The sequence below is a fragment of the Chrysochloris asiatica genome, unplaced genomic scaffold (genome assembly GCF_000296735.1).
Source record: "Chrysochloris asiatica unplaced genomic scaffold, ChrAsi1.0 scaffold00096, whole genome shotgun sequence".
Taxonomy (NCBI): Eukaryota; Metazoa; Chordata; class Mammalia; order Afrosoricida; family Chrysochloridae; genus Chrysochloris; species Chrysochloris asiatica.
The window spans coordinates 2,865,374-2,882,753 of NW_006408614.1; the positions used below are offsets into that span (position 1 = coordinate 2,865,374).

Genomic DNA, 17,380 nt, shown 5'->3' on the forward strand with positions numbered 1-17,380 from the left:
GTGAGATAAAGGTCTTCTTTCAATCTTGCATATCGATACCCAGTTCTGCCAGCACCATCTGTTGAAGAGACTCTATCCTCCCATGCAAAGTTCTTTGGCTCTTTGTCAAAGATTAGTTGGCTGTATGTGGATGGGTTAATCTCTGGGTTCTGAGTTACCAGCGTACTTATCTTCAGGAGCCCTGGTGGCATAAGCACTCAACTGCTAACCACAGGTTCAGTGTCTCACACCCATCAGCTGCTCCATGGAAGAAAGACCAGACTATCTGCTTCTGGAAAGATTTACTGCCTCAAAACCTCCTTTAGGGTTGCTGTTGAGTCGGACTCGACTTGATGGCTCTGGGTTTTGCTTGTGGTTTTGTGTCTTTATCATCTATCTACCATTATTCCTCAGTAACCTATATTGGGTCGCTATGAGTCAGAACTGACTCGACGGCACTTAACAACAACTCTCATTAGTTCATCCCTCAGTCTTTTTTCTTTTTTTTGAACTTGTATTGTGATTTGAGTGAAAGTTTACAGAGCGAATTTGTTTTCCATCTGACAATTCAATTCATACATATGTCATTTCATGCTGTTGCCTGCAGTGCCTATAATGTAACAGCATCCTTCCACCACTTCCTCCCTGCGTTTCCTGTTTCCATTCATTGGGTCACTTTCTGCCCAGGTGTCAGTGTTACAGGAGAACTTGGATAGGAGGGGGAGCCATGCTGACTGACGGTCCCCGTGTTGGTCCTCAGTCCCTGTGAGTCGTGGGGCTCCTGCAGTTAGTCCATCCACTGCAGAGGTGCGTTTCCAGTCTCTGCTCATCACCAGACTGGTACTCAGATAGGAAAACGACAACAGCAAAACACACAGGTGTCCAACAGGGGTTCTCAAGCTCATTACTATTGATAATTTAGGCCAGATTATTCTTTGTGTGGCGCTGTAGCATAAGCAAACCACATAGTCAGTGGTTCAAACTTACCAGCTGCCCTTCAGAAACCCTCTACAGGGTTGCTGTGAGTCGGACCTGACTCCATGTCACTGAACAACAACAGCATTCCTTGTTATGGGAGGAGAGACTGACCTGTGAATTGTATGGTGCTTACCAGCATCCCTGGCCTCTGCACCCCTAGATGCCAGGAGAGCCTTCCTTCCTGCCGCTAGCCCCAGATGTGACAACCGAGAATGTCTCCAGACATCACTAAATGCCCGTGGGGGACAAGTGACCCTGGTTGAGAACAAGTGGAGGGAGAGAGAGGCAGAGACAGATTCTATAACCTGAAGCCTGCGCCTCTGTAGACAGGAGTGGATGCAGCGGGAGTCTGGGTGAGAAGGTGCGGGTGGGCGCCGGGGTTGGCTTCACTTAGCACCTTCCTTCTTAGCTGAGTCTTGGAAGTAAAAGAAGTTAAGGAGCCTGGAGAGAGCAAGAGCAACACAGACAGACAGACAGACAGACAGACAAATGCTGCAGGCAGTAGACCTGGGATAGTTACTTAACCTCCCAATTTCCTTCTCCGCAAGTAGAAATATGAGTTTGCCAATATCACAGAATTTTTCAATATTTTTCTTTTATTATATTATGCTACTATTTTAATATTGCGGTGTCCTTCTTTGGAGTCCTGATGTGGCGCTGTAGGATGAGCACTGGTCTGCTAACCACAAAGCCAGCAGTTCACACCCTCCAGACGCTCCTCGGAAACCCTATACAGGGTGGTTAAGAATTGGAACTGACGCGACAGCACTTATCAACAGCAACAGTGTCCTTATTTAGAAGTGTGGTGCCTTTGTTTTATCAGCACTAGACTGCGAACACAAGGTTGATGGTTCAAGCCCACCAGCCAGGAGAAAGATGAGGCTCTCTGCTCCCGCAAAGATGTACAGCCTCGGAAACCCTGTACAGCATTACTATGATCCAAACCAAGTCGACGGCACTTAACACTACAGTAACAACAATATCCTATTGACTTGTGAAGGTATCACCTTAGCTCTTTGGTTTTCTTACTGTGTTAAAAAAAAAAATCAGTTGCCATTGAGTCAGTTCCAACTCATAGAAACCCCATGTGTGTCAGAGTAGAGCTGTGTCCTTGGGTTCCCATGTGTGTCAGAGTAGAGCTGTGTCCTTGGGTTTGTAATGACTGATTTTTTTGGAAGTAGATTGCCAGGCCTTTCTTCTGAAGCACCTGGGTGTGGTCTTGAACCCATGTCCTTTTGGTTATTAGTTGAGCACATTAGCTGTTTATACCACCCCGGGACTCCCTTAATGTGAGCAATTTAGATGACTTTTCATACTTATTTTCTGAACTTCTTACTGTTGGGGCTAATAACAGGGTTAGATAATTCCTTTAATTAAAAAAATAATAATAAAATGAAGAGTTAAAAAATATAAAAACATTACATGGTCATTAGCTATTTAAAGGTGAACTTTGATATCACCAAGAGAAGCTGATGTTCTGTAAACAATGCAGAGAAATGCAATCAAAAGCCCAGGCCTCGTATATGTTAACATCAGTCAAGGATTCTGGGGTGGCCACTTTTTGAAATCAGAACTTTTTCATTCAGCAGATGGTAATTGAGCCTCTCTGTTCATCCGTGCTGTATGCTGGGTGATAGGGACCCGTGGGGGCTGTATCTCCGGCCCCTAGGAAACTGTCTGGTAAAGGAGAGGACACAGAAAAAAAAAAAAAAGACAAAATTGTCACAGTTCAATATAAATGCAGATAATATAGGCAGCCCGCCAATTGCAAACAAATTCTAGTCTTATCTGTGTTTAAGTTAAATTTGTACCTAAGTCGAAGCATTAGGTAAGGTTTTTATCTGTCGTCAGCTGTCAAATGTTTGTCTTTGTTTATAATCTGAGATGGGTTGATGAAGTGATTGTCAGCACGGGCTTCAGTAGAACAGCGATTTTGAGGCTGGCACAGGACTGTTGTGTGTAGGTTTTTTATGAGTCAGATCCAACCCAGCACTTAACAACAGTATGTGGTGCATAGGGTACCTTTCTATGCCTGAAAAGCATCAAAAAGAAACACATCTTTAACACAATGCCGGAATACTGATATTTTGATGTATGTCACAGGCTAGCACACCTTCCATATTATGAACCATTGTACGAACCTTGAATTTTGAACCTAAAAGGCTTTATGGGGGTTGGGAGCCCTGGTAGCATAGTGGTTACGTGGCGGGCTGCTAACTGCCAGGTCAGCAGTTTGAATCTAGCAGCCGCTCTGGGGAGATAGGTGAGGCTTTCTGCTCCCATAAAGATTTACAGCATTGGAAACCCTACACAGGGTCGCTACGAGTCAGAAGCAACTCAGCAGCACACCACTGTCGCCACCACCACGGGGTGTTGGTTCATAACTAGGATTTGTATGTACGTTGGATGCTGCTAAACCAGAAATACCACAAGTGGATGACTTTAACAACTGGAAACTGATTCTCTCACAATCAGGTGGCTAGAAGTCCCAATTCCGAGTGCCACCTTTAGGGGAAGGCTTTGTGTGTCTGCTCTGGGGACAGGGCCTTGTCTCCCCTCAGCATCTGTAAGTCCCAGCAATCCTTGGAGACAGATCTCCGTGAATCTTGCCATCAGTCTTCCTCAGGAGCTAGATGCTTCACAGTGCAGGGACCCCTGGTCCAAAGGATGTATTCCACTCCCAGCTCTTCTGTCCTGGTGGGAGTAGGTTCCTCTGAGCTCTGCTTGCCTGTATAATCTCAAAAGACATTGATTCAAGATGCAACCGAATCCTGGAGCTTGCAGCTGGCCTCCTTCCCATCACTGGTGTTGGGTGCTGTCCAGTCAGTTCTGCTAACAGCAGCCCTGGGTAGGCTTTCAGAGAGAGGCAGATGGCTTTGAACTTCCGATTACCAGTCCAGTGTTTCCTACAGTACCACACCAAGGTTCCATTAACCTCCTAGAAGTAAAGATTTACAACATATTGGGTCATCACTTCAGATATGTCATGGAGAATTTTATTAGATCTCATCAGGAATCAACTAGACACTACATTTTTGAAAAGGAAGAATAAAAAATTCCACCATTTTTAGAAGAAACACTGCAAGAGAACTGTCAAATGAAATAAATCTAGGTTATCAGCCTAAACAAAGTTGCCTTGGTCTCCATGGTATAAAAGGGGAAAGCTTTTCAATCTCATTTCCATTTCTGAGACATGTAGAATCCTGAATTTGATGAGAAATAGTCTGCAGTGGTATTTCCATTGGTGGCACTGTGGGATAAAGCATTGGACCACAAGGCCAGTTTGACCTGCAAGGTTGGTAGTTCAAATTCACCAGCCGCTCCTTGGAAACCCTATACAAGGTTGCTATGATTCAGAACCGACTTCGATGGCACTTAACAACAACAACAATGTAGGGCGTTACTATATATTAACTATTAAATCACTGAGAATCCTAGCCCAATCAAGCTGACACAAAACCTAACCACCACATCTGGGGTTGGCCTGTCGCACAGAGGTGTCATGGGATACAATCTGTAGGCTTCAGAAAGGCCTTGTAGTGAGAGGGCTGGGATGTCCCTTTTCTCTCAAACAAACAAACCAACAATAACAGAAAACAAAACATTTTTATTGCCATTATGAAACTGTTTGTTGTGTAGTTGTTTAGGACCTTCAGTACCGTGACCTTTCAGTTTAAAATGACCTTGTGGTCTAGTGCTTATCCTACAGGAATTATGAAATGAATTCCTATTTATTATAGAAAATAAAATGGAAAGAAGAAAAAATTTTAATCACCTGTAATTCCATCATTACACTTAGTGTATGTCTTTTTAGTCTTTAGTCTATGTGCAAAATGATTTTAAAGTTTAAAAGGCAGGATATGAAAATAGCCAGAATTTAAGTACTGAAGGCAGACTGGCCATGCCTGGGAGACACTTCCCACCAGTGACTGTCATCAGAACAGGGCCACTGGCCCAGGAATAAAGAGGTTTGTGGCCTGGAGTTGAGCTGTTCAGATTTTAATTTGCAGGTTGCCCCCTCCCCCTCGGGGATCTGGATGAAATACACATTCTGGCTCAGGACAGCAGGGGTGGGCCCTGCAGTCTGCATTTCTAACCAGCTTCTGGACGGTGGTCACACCGCTGGACAGAGGAGCACCCTTTGAACACCAGGGGCCAAGAATCCAGAAACAGATGTAAGGAAGACAGCAGCCTGACCTATGAGGACAGTGACAGTTCCACTCAGTGGGAGGGATGATATTTCATGGATCACAGTGTCCTCTTGTTTCAGGGACTGGGGAAATGCGTGAAGCAGCCTAAACTGTAGGGAACAGTGGGCCCTGAAGGTCCCAGGTCAGCACTCAAATTCAGATCTAAATGAAGAGAAAGGGAGAAAGAAGAGGGCGGAAGGGAGACGAAGTGAACATTCCCTGGGAAGAATTGGGCTGCCAGATTGGGACCTGGTTAAAATAGTGCCTCCATAATCGATGCTCACCTACCCAAGAAGACTGAGGTGTATGCCCAGCTCACACAACAATAAAAAATCCACAAATTCTGTAGGGTAGGCCTCATTAAGCATGATTGAAACCCATGAAAATAGTTTAGCGTCATAGAAGGTATCAAAAGCAAGGTGAAAAACAATGTGAACAAGTAACGTTCAACGTCATTGCCAACTGCTGTCAAATCAGTTACCTGCTAGGTAACTCAGCTACCCACTAAGAGTAAACTGCCCTGTGGGGTCCCTGTGGCTGTACATCTTCTGGGAAGCAGAGTCACTGGGGAGTTCAAACCATCAACCTTCTAGTTAACAGCCCACTGCCTAACGCACGGAGCCACCAGGACTCCTCAACATCACTAGAAGGTTGAAAAATTCAAGCAGCAAGCAAATTACTTTTTCTTAACCCACTATGTTGTTAGTGCATGCTGTCGAGTTGATTCTGACCCACTGCAGCCCTGTATAAGGTTTCCAAGGAGTGGCTGGTAACTTTGAATCGCCGATCTTTCAGTCCAAACTAACGTTATGGTCGAGTGCTTCTACTACAGCACCACACCAGGACCCCCGAATTGATAAAGATGGACAAGGGATACTATCCAGTGTGAATGAGAAGCCAAGAAAAGAGCTGCTCTCAGTCACTGCTGGGAACCTGGCGGTCTTATCAGCTTTAAGGACCACATTTTTTCCTGTCAAGCCAGTGTTGGGCGTCCACCCCACAGATCTCAAAGTACCTGTTGGTAGCAATGTCTGAGCAAGGTTTTGAACAGGCTGTGTGTTTGTTTTAGGGTTTCTCATACACCCCAAAGTAGAATTATGAAATATGTCCTGTGTGCATGTCAGCCAGTTTCAACATTACACACCATTTGGCCAGCCTTGGTTCAGCCTGGAATTTTTCCCCTGGAGTTCTTTAAAGCTGACTCCAGACATCTTATCATTTCCCCTCCAAATATTTATATCTATGTGGAGTCTTGGTGTGGTTCTGTAGGATAAGCACTGGACTGCTTGTCACAAGGTTGGTGGATCAACCCCACCAGCCATTCCTTGGCAGCTGTCCACAAGGTGGCTATGAGTCAGAACTGACTTGATGGTTCTTGACAACAACATATATATTTGTATGTATAAAATTCTAAATGCAGTGACTACTAACTCCTTCACACCATCCCGTCCACATTAAATTTTCTTATTAAAGTTAGGGTCCTGGTGTCACAGTAGGCTAGGCATTGGGCTGCTAACTACAAGGTCAGCGGTTCAAACCCACCAGCTGCTCTGCAGGAGAAAGCTGTGGCAGTGTGCTTCTGTAAAGATGACAGCCTGGGAAACCCCGTGGGGCAGCTCTACCCTGTCCTGTAGGGTCGCTGTGAACTGGAATTCGCTCGACAGCAGTGACTTTAGGCTTCTGGTATTCCCATTGAGGAGCCCTGGTGGCACAATGGTTAAGCGTTCACTGCTAACCCAAAGGTTAGTGGCTTTGAACCCCACTCCATGGGAGAAATGGAGCTCTGGTAGCGTAGTGGTTATGCGTTGGGTTGCTAACTAAAAGTTTGCCAGTTCGAACCTGCCAGTTGCTCAGTGGGAGAAAGAAGAGGCTTCCTACTCCTGTAAAGATTTACAGCCTGGGAAAGAGGTGGTGGCTCTCAGTGCCTTTAGGAGTTAGGTTAAGGAGAATCCACCTGTTTGTTTTTACGGAACTCTGGTTGGTGTAGAGTATCAAAAGGTCAAGTATGGGAAACATGTGAAATGCATCCATATTGCTTTACTTTGGTTTGGACTAAGTTGTAAATCACATGATGATGGTTGGATAATCGGGATGGATTTTGTGAGCCTGAAGTGCTATTACAGTGTTGTAGGATGCATTCATGCCTCCATGTCTAATACAGTGTGTTTCCTTCTCTTTCCTCCCCGCAGGCTTCGACCATGCTAAGAGCCTCCTTGGCACCTGTGTAAGTAACTAGTCTTGTCTTTGTTTTGGTTGCTGAGCAGGCCTGGGAACCCCTGCATTGGAGGTGACTGAGTAGAACTGCATTGGAGGTTTCTTCAGGCTTTATGGGAACAGTTGCCAGGTCTTCGTGTTGTGCAGGCATTAGGTGGGTTCAAACCGCCAACATGTAGGTTAGCACTTAACCATTGCACCACCAGAGCTCCCAAGTAATTGCTCTTAACCCACTGCCATCCGGCCAATTCCATCTCTGCGGAATTTAATTAAGGAAAACAGTTAACATGTAAAACTGGAATTCAACGTAGCGTTAATGGCGGTTTAGCTTCCCAGCCTCATTTAGAGGGATATTTTTCACCATCTAGCTGGCACTTCATGTGCAGAGTAAAGGCAATGGTAGAAATTGTAAGTGGCACTGTGAACATGGCAGTGTCTTTTCCTGGTAATTATTTATTTTGGTGAAGAAGCATCAAGTAGAAAAAAAAAAAAATTGTTCAATTGTTCCTATAGCATTCTGCCAAAGTCGGTTTGATCTCATGTGACAGGGCCGTCAGCAGAATTGCGGTGTCTGAAATCTGCGTCCTCTTCTGGACTCACTGAGCAGGGCCACAGGCTAGCCGTGTTTGTATCTGAGCATGTCCCCAGGCCATGGAGGTCCTCAACCTCGGGCCACTGCAGGTGTGAGTGCTGCAGGGGAGAGGATGTCGAGAACCTTTCACCTGGACATGAGGGCTCACGGGTCTGGTGACCCTAAAGGCTGGCAGTTCAAACCCACCCACTAGCAGCATGAAAGATAGGTGTTAACAGATGACGAGACTGGGCAGGGTTGTTGAGCAACTTGGTTGATAATACTGATATTGTTGGCAGGTGAATGTGGCCCATAGGATGGCTGTCTCTTTCCTCCAAAGGAAACACCCAAGTATAGAATATTATCAAAGTCTGCTTTATCATCAGATTTCTACACACACACACACACACACACAGAGTACAGATCCTGTTTAAATAGTCTTTCTTGAGATAATTTCAGAGTTGCAAAATAGTACAGAGTATACCCATCTACCTTTCATGTCAACAGTTTTAAATGCCTAGTGATATTCTTGTTGCTAAGTGCTGTAGAGTCAAGTCCGACTCGTAGCAACCCTCTGTAGCATTTGATCTAGCCCTGCCAAGGCAACCACAGTTCCAGCCATCACCTTCGGGCTGAGTTAAATGTTTAACTAAATCTAGCAGGCTAATTTGTAAGGTGGTAATTTTGTATGCCCATGAATGATGTTATGAATTGTGGTAAACAAAGGGTTCCCCACCCCTGCTCTATAGGGTTTCTGATACTATCTGACAGGGTTCCACTGCTACTCATGAGGTTTCCAGTAGCTAAATATTTGGAAGTTGTCTGCCTCACCTTCTTCTTTGTCTATCTTAGTCTGGAAGCTCAGCAGAAACCCGTCCATCGTGGGTGTCGCTGCCGGCATTCAGAATATCGGTGGCATAGCGTCCAGCTTCACAGCCAACATGCAGGCCGCCATAGTATGGCAAACTGACAGACACTATGGCTCAGAACCGACTTGACATCACCTAACAACAATAACACAGGGCTTCTGAGAAATAGTTGGTGGGTTTGAACTGCTGGTCTTGGGGTGAGCAGCCCAGTGCTTATCCTGCGGTACCACAGTATAGCTACTAATATCAGAATACGCTGCCGACACATTGCTCTCATCCAGTTTATAGTTTTTGTTCAAGTCTGTTCCACGATTTATTCAACTGTTCCTCTGTGGCCTTTGGCTGCCTCAGGATCAATTCCAGCGCCCTCTCATTTGAAACAGTTCCGTAGTCGGCTTTTTCTTTCGTGACTTTGACACTTTTGAAGAATACTGGCTAGTTAGTCACAATTAGAACTTTAAAAGAAAGTTTATTAATTTTTAAATTCATAATAGATCCGTATTAGGGGAAACTTGTCAAAATAGTCAATTTGCACACATGTCTATGTTTACTGTGTGACATAAAATGGAAGGTGCCCCGCTCCAGAAACATTTGCTAAGAGCTCATTGGTTGTCTTCTTTTTGGGCCCATTCCTCAAGGCTTTCTAGAACATTATTCTGCCTTTTGAAAACTCACATTAATTAAAAAGAACATGTAATTCTTTTCTTATAGAGAAGTGTAATATGTGTTCATAATAGAAAAAGCACATTATATGGAGACATGAAGAAGAAAATTTAAATTACCCCAAATCCTACCTCCCCTTGTTGTTATGTGCCATCGAGGTGGTTGGTAGTTATGTGCCATGAAGTCGGTTCCGACTCATAGTGACCCTGTACAGGGTTTCCAAGGCTATAAATCTTTACGGGAGCAGAAAGCCTCATCTTTCTCCCGGGGAACATCTGGTAGTTTCGAACTCCTGACCTTAAGGTTTGCAGCCAAATTCATAACCGCTAAGCTACCAGAGCTCCTTTCTGACTCATAGATTGTCAACCCTTTTTATAGAATTTTCAAGGAGCGGCAGGTGAATGAGAATTCACTGTCCAGTGCTTATCCTACAGAGCCACACCGGGACTCCCAGAAATAACTACTGTTATTTCCATTCTGCCCATTGTTGTTGTTGTTAAGTGCCGTCGAGTCGGTTCCGACCCATAGTGACCCTGAACAGCCCATAAAAACAAATAAAACCCTACATTGGTAATCTTTTCACCAAACTCTTCAGAAATCTCCTTTCAATATAGTACAGTCTCCTAGGGTTTTCCTTTACATTGACTGAAGCCTGTGTGGTTTGATTTTGTAACTTTGCAGTACTTAATAGACTCATCAGAAGTTGTGAAACTACAAGAGTCCCATGATCCCTTCCCCTGCTTCCTCCCCTCCATCCCCCGTGGTGATGGCAGTTCAGTATCACAGTGAGGAAATTAACATGGGCACAGCGCTGCTAAGCTGACCCGATGTTCCGTTTTCATCAATGCACCCCCGTCTCTCTTTATTCTACACATTAGGACTCTGGGGTGGCCCTTCTATTTCTACCAGAACTAAGGCAAGGGTGGGGTCAGTCTTCAATGTGTAGCTCTCTGAAAAGATCTCTCTTAATTGAAACCAGGCTTCCCCTGGGGTCTTGGACTCATAGTCCTGTGAAGGTTCTGTAAGTTGCCCTAAGGCCCCATCTCAGGGAGGTCCCTACATGGCTTCCTGCCCTTCTCCTTCTTGGAGGGGCAAGCTGCCCACCCACACTCGAGGTTGTTTCTGTCACAGTACCCCGGTTCAGGTTTGGAATTAGAACGATGGGCTTGGCCTGGAGACAGAAGTTTGGTGGAAAGTGGTAAACACCCCCCCACCCCCCCTTTGAGGTGACCTCTTTCCCATCGCATGGCAGCCTGGCCCGATGTGGCCTTGATGTGAGTCCAGTGGTTTCTCAGTCCGCTCTGACAGAGCCTCCTTGATTCAGAACCAGCTTTGTGGAAAACTCCACAGACATACATGCAAACATCATGTAGGGGAGGTGGAGCTGAACTGGCTGACTCTGGGCTGGAGGCTGGATCCCAAGGCTGGGGGACCCTGGAATTATGCCAGCAGCACAGAGGCAGCTTGAAATTGATGCCATGCTACGCCAGACGTCTGATCAATACACCCCCTTCTTTCTCTCTCAACTCACCTCACTGATTAGCAAGCTGAAGGATGTCCCATTACTGCCTTCCCTGGATTATGAGAAACTGAAGAAGGATTTGATTTGGGGGAGTGACCGATTGAAAGCCTTCCTGCTACAGGCCCTGCGCTGGGTAGGTACCTTCCCCTGGAAGTTGAAAAATACAGATCCAAAGTTGGTGGTGGTGGTTTTCTTGGCTGGCTTCCTTGCTTGTATCTTTTAATCCAGCTACTAAGAATCATCTTTCCTGTTGCCTTCTGATCCCAAGAACTGTGGTTAAGATAGACCACATGAAGATAGATTTGGTCCCGTTTGTAACATCTCTGCGTTAACAGCACAGTTACAATTGACCTTCACCCCATAATTGGATAGATGCCCTCTCAAGGCCCCAAGAGATGGCCTCGGTTATTGAGGGTCTTCGGTGGTCATCTTAACAGTGACCCCAGCCATGGATGCTGCTCTCTGCAGAGACCACCACCCACTGGGTGTTACTGGGCAGTCACACAAGCACACAGCAAAGGCAAAAACTCCCAAGTCCACAAAGGAAATAAATTGCCTAGATGGCTACTTCTCTCCCCAGCTCTCCAGACTGACCACCATGGAAGCCACTCACTCTCAAGCTTTTGGTGAGGACCCCCAAAGGGCTTTGGCATATGGAGAGTTCTTCTACCAAATGTTTACCATATTTAAATTAAAACAGGAAAAATATATACTTAGTCGTTCATTTAAAATGAACTATAAAAACCTACTACATGTTTATGTAAATCACATATTTCTCATACAAAAGCTGTATTTTCTGAACACCCTGTTCCCAAGAAAAACACCACAGATGGTAGAGGAGTGGCATTGTTTGACACTTTTGCCGCTTCCTGAGCATCTGGCTTCATGGAGGACAGCTGACCTCTCACATGTGCCTTGTCTTCAGTTTGCTGCAGCAGCCCACTGCAGATAGCCTCTGAGAGATTCATGGCGGAAAATGATAGGTCACGTTGTTGTATCGCCATGAAAACTATCTTGGCCTCTGGTCATCCCTGAAGGGCTTTGGGGACCCCCCTAGTTTTTCCTGGGCTACACTGTAAGAGCTGCTGTCCTGAGTCAGTGCTTGGTGCTCTAACTCAGTGGTCCGCTCTGACTCACCCTGTATGAGTGTTGAACCCCTGGATTTCTATGACTGGGCATCAGAATGCCTTTCAGCATCTCCCTCATCTCTGCCTGGAAATGTTGTTGTTGTTAAGTGCCGTCGAGTCGATTCTGACCCATAGCGACCCTGTACAGGGTTTCCAAGGGTGTAAATCTTTACGGGAGTAGAAAGCCTCATCTTTCTCCTGCAAAGCGGCTGGTAGTTTCGAACTGCTGATCTTAAGGTTTGCAGCCCGATTCGTAAACACTACGCTACCAGAGCTTCTTCTGCCTGGAAAAGGCCTCCTCATTTCCCACTTCAGGTTGTGTGGTCGTGCCTCAGGAGTCTGGTCGGGAGAAGCTTCCTGAGGAGCCATCTAGGAGCAGCAGAAAGAGTCCGGGATCAGTGGAGTCTACTGTGGTCTCCTTTGGGGAGTGGACAGTGGGTAGGGCAGCCTGAGTGATCTGCAGCTCAGCCCTGCCTCCCTACTCCAGCCATCACCCTCATCTTTAGTTATTTCTGACTTTGCCCACCTAGCACTTCCTGTCAGTTCATGCCACTCCTGTGCCTCTGGGTGAGACAGGGAATGACTTGCTGAGGGATTGACATTTTTACAGAATAATCAGGAAAAAGAAACAGGTTTCATATAGTCTCATGTATGTCCCTCTCCAGTGTTCCTGTGTCCCCCTGCGCCCCCCCCCCCCCCCCAACATGTGCTCCATCCTCCACACCAGTGCAGCATCCCACCCTGGCTTCAGTGTACTCAACAGCCACGTGACTCAGCCATCTTACCGTTTCATGTCTCTGGAGATTATTCCACAGGTACGAGTTGCCTCCGGCAGCCCCTGCATCACCATTAGGAAGTGCAGCATGGTCATTTCTTATTGACTGACTGGTGGGCTGATGACCTAGCCCCCAGCTGGATATAATTTGGTTTGGTTTCATATGTAGCTACTGGCACTGTCATTTCAAGCATAATTACTCTGATTTTTTTCTCCATATTAAAACTTGGGTCTCTTGTTTTCCTCCATGCCAGCGCTTGACCACATCCCATCCGGGAGAGCAGAGGGAGACCGTCCTGCAAGCCTACATCAGCAATGACATCTTGGACTGTCACAGTAACAACCAGGTTGGTGTGAGACGAGCCGGAACCGGGCCTTTGCTTCTTGGCAGTGGTCTTAACAGATGCGGGGCTTGAATTTCTGGGTATACTACCAGCAGCGTGGCCATGTATTTGCCTTGAGGTCCTGTGAGCTGCTGAGCTCTGCTCTTCACGGGCCCACTCTTCACTTCTAATGAAGAGTCCCAAGTGAGTCAGGATGTTCTGTTCAGCTCTGGAGCGCTTCTCCACCATTTTCCCTGTTCCCCAATTCCCACCTCTGGCCCTCACGCCACTGCTTGGCATGAGTTCTAAATATTGAGTGTGACTAGGTTGGGTAAGAGAGGGAAGCAGATTCCATTTTTTTTTCACCTGACCTAACTATGTTGTTAAACACTTTATTTCTGTATCCGTAGCGCCCCCCCCCGGCACCCCCCACGCCTTATTGGCATATCTAACTTATAAGTCAGGGGCTACCTGTATAGCCCGGGCCACAGTTATGATTGTCTTTTTCCCCCTCTATGATTTGTGTGGCTTCTTAATATATGTGTGTATATATAAGGAACTCTGGTAGCGTAGTGGTTACGAATCGGGCTGTTAATCTTACGGTCAGCAGTTTGAAACTACCAGCTGTTCCGCGGAAGAAAGATGAAGCTTTCTGCTCCCGTAAAGATTTACAGCCTCGGAAACTCTGTACAGGGTCACTATGAGTCAGAACTGACTCCACGGCACACAACAACAACAACAGCAATATATGTGTGTGTGTGTGTGTGTGTTAAAACACATCTGTATATAAATTTTTAATTTTTTAAAAAAAACACAGCTGTATGCTTTTTTAATTTTTAGAAAAATTTAACACACATATGTATATGTGTCAAAACACATCTGTATATATTTTTTAAAATATCTTTTTATTGTGCTGTAGTTGAAAGTGGACACAGCCAGTTGGTTTTCACAATCAGAACTTCATGCACAGATGGTTGCAGTCGCTGCGATGTGTCAGCATGCTCCCCGTTTCCTCCTGTCAGTTTCCTGCTCAGCCCGTCATCTCATCTTTGGTTTGGGGCAAAAATTGCCCTGTGGATATTGTATGAAGGGGCTTCAAAACATTCATGGAAAAATTCTGTTACCTTTTCATTCTGTGTTTCTACCAACTTTTTGAAGCCCCTACGGAGCCCTGGTGTGGTGCTGTGGGTTAATGCGCTAGACTGCAAAGTTGTTTGAACTGCAAGGTCAGCGGTTCAGGCTCACCAGCTGCTCCTCAGAAACCCTACACAGGGTCGCTATGGGTCGGAACCGACTCAGTGGCACTTAAGAACAACAACAACAAAGTACAGTTAGCGTAAGGAGGAACACATTCTTCATGTTATTTTTTTATTTTATGAAAAGTCCCTCCTACTAGTTATTACTGAGCGGCCGGTGGCTTCCTGGAGTGTCTCCAGTTTCATGCTGGAGGTGATCTCAGGGCAGTAGTCGTAAGGGTGCCTCCAGTGTCTTTCCGACCAGCAAGTCTGCTCTTTTTTTGTTGGTTTCACTTTGAGTTGTGTTCCTTTTTTCTTGACTTCTGGAACTTTTTATGTGGTCTTGGTCAGAGATGTGCGAGGTAGTAATATCTGAACACTACCTAGTTCTTCACATCTCAAGTCAGAGGAGTCTGGGTTCATGTGGACCTCTAGTCCTTTAGATAAATTGCTGCCTTGAGTTTTTGTTTTGTGTTTCTTCACTCTCCTATACTCTAGGTGGGAAGAGACCCAAAGTTGCTGCTTAGATGGCCACTCACAAGCTTTTAAGATCCTAGATGCTTCTCACCAGACTAGGATGTAGAATATTTCTGAACTGTGTTTTTTACCAACTGACTTAAATGTCCCCCAAGTATCAGTAAGTCTATATGTAATGTTTCCAACACCCAAAGACAAGATTGGATTTATAAAGATACCAGTAATAGAAGGCAAGAGTAATGAACCCTAAAATATTCCCTTTCTGTCAGAACCCACCTAAGATGGAGTTGTAAGAATAGATCCCTGGTGTCGTTCTAGAACAACAAAGAATGTGGGTGAAACAAACCACATAGCTTAATGTTGTTGGGAAAGTACTGGATTTGGAGTAAGATAAACTGGTTTGAAGCCTCCACCACTGATTAGCCAGGTCATCTGAAGTAGGTCATTACTCCATCTCAGGCCCATCTTTGTAAAGGCTGTTACCTTCGTTGTGAGGTTGTTGGAATGAGTGCTGGAGTAATGTGTGGGAAGTACTTAATGTAGTGCCCAGCATGGAGTAGTCAGTTGTTGTGGTGTTGTTGTTGTCAGGTGCCATTGAGTCAGTTCCAACTCGTAAGGACCCTGTGTACAACAGAACAAAACACTGTCCGGTCCTGGACCATCTTCACAATGGTCATGTTTGAGCCCATTGTTACTGCCACTGTGTCCCACTCGTTGGGGGTCTTCCTCTTTTTCACTGAGCCTCCATGTTACCAAGCATGATGTCTTTCTCCAGGGACTGGTCCTTCCTTATAATATGTCCAAGGTATGAGAGATGGAGTCTCCCCAGAAGGAGCATTCTGACTGTTCTTCTAAGACAAATTTCTTTGTTTTCTTGGCAGTCCATGGTACTTCCAGTATTATTCTCCAATACCATAATTCAAGTGTAGAAATTCTTCTACGGTCTTCCTTATCAAACTTTCACATGCAGATGGGGCAATTTAAAATATCATGTCTTGGGTCAGGCCACACCTTAGTCCTGTTTAACATTTTAAAGAAGTCTTTTACAGCAGATTTGCCTATTGTAATCTGTTTGATTTCTTGACTGCTGCTTCCATGAATGCTGATTTTGGATACAAGTTAAATGAAGTCTTTGTCCACTTTCAGTCTTTTCTCCATTGATCATGATGTTATTTATTGGTCAGTGGTGAGGATATTTTTATTCTTCACATTGAGGTGCAACCCATACTGAGGCTGTGGTCTTTGATCTTTATCAATAAGTACTTTAAATCCTCTTTGATTTCGGCAAGGAAGATTATATCGTCTGCATATCATAGGTTGTTAATGAGTCTTCCTCCAGTCCTGATGTCATGTTCTTCTTCATATAGTCCAACTTCCAGATTGTTTGCTCAGCATACAGATTGCATAAATAGAGTGAAAGGTTCCAATCCTGGTGCACACCTTTTCTGATTTTAAACCATTCATTATCCCCTTGTTCTGTCCTAACAACTGCCACTTTGTCTTAGTACAGGTTTAAATGACTGAGACTTCTTGGTCTGAGTTCAGGCTCCTCATGAACTCAATGAAGTGTTTTGGAATACCCGTTCTTCACAAAGCTATTCAGTGTTTGTCAGGATCCACACAGTCAATAAAATATAAGTAAACGGCTTTCAACCAAGATCCATGTGACGTCAGCAATGATATCCATAGTTCCACGTCCTCTTTTGAATCCAGCTTGAATTTCTGGCGGTGCCCTGTCCATGTACTGCTGCAACTGCTTAGGAATTCTCTTCAGCAACATTTTACTATGTGATATTAATGATATGATTCTGTATCAGCCTTCTGTTCAGTCACCTTTCTTTGTGATAGACTTTCTGTGGATCTCTTTCACTCAGCTGGCCAGGTAGTTGTCTTCTAAATTTCTTGGTATAGATGGGTGAGCACTTCTGTGCCGCACCAGTTTGTTGAAAGATTTCAGTTTGTATTCCATCCATCACTGGGTCTTGTTTTTCCACAATGCCTTCAGTGCAGTTGGACTCCTTCCTTCAGGATCATCGGTTTTTGGTCATATGCTACCTCTTAAAATGGTTGATATTGACCATTTCTTTTTGGTGCAGTGACTGTGTAATTCTTCCATCTTCTTATGATGCTTTTTGTATCATTCAATAGTCTGCCTATGTTGTTGTTACTGAGTCAGTTCTGACTCATAGTGACCCTGTGTAGGGTTTCCAATGAGCAGCTGGTAGGTTTCAACTGCTAACTTGGTGGTTATCCTACACTGCTATGCCAGGACGCCCATAGAATCCTTCAATATTTCAAATCAAGGCTTGATGTTTTTCTTCAGTTCTTTCAGCTTGAGAAATGCTGACCATGTTCTTGTCTTTTGGTCTGTGTACATTTCATTATACTTGTCTTTGTCCTCTAGAGCTGCTCTTAGAAATTTTCTCTTCAGCTCTTTTACTTCATTTCTTCCATTTG

The 17,380-nt window shown here is 45.0% G+C and overlaps 1 protein-coding gene across 1 annotated transcript in view; it reads left to right on the plus strand.

The window, feature by feature from the left end:
- The window catches only part of ARMC9 (armadillo repeat containing 9), a 162,967-nt gene that overhangs the window by 46,267 nt on the left and 99,320 nt on the right, over nucleotides 1–17,380 (plus strand). Inside the window, exons 9-11 of the mRNA XM_006866738.1 lie at nucleotides 7,337–7,371; nucleotides 11,008–11,119; nucleotides 13,143–13,235. Coding sequence (XP_006866800.1) covers nucleotides 7,337–7,371; nucleotides 11,008–11,119; nucleotides 13,143–13,235 — 240 coding nt within the window. The remainder of the gene's footprint in view (nucleotides 1–7,336; nucleotides 7,372–11,007; nucleotides 11,120–13,142; nucleotides 13,236–17,380) is intronic.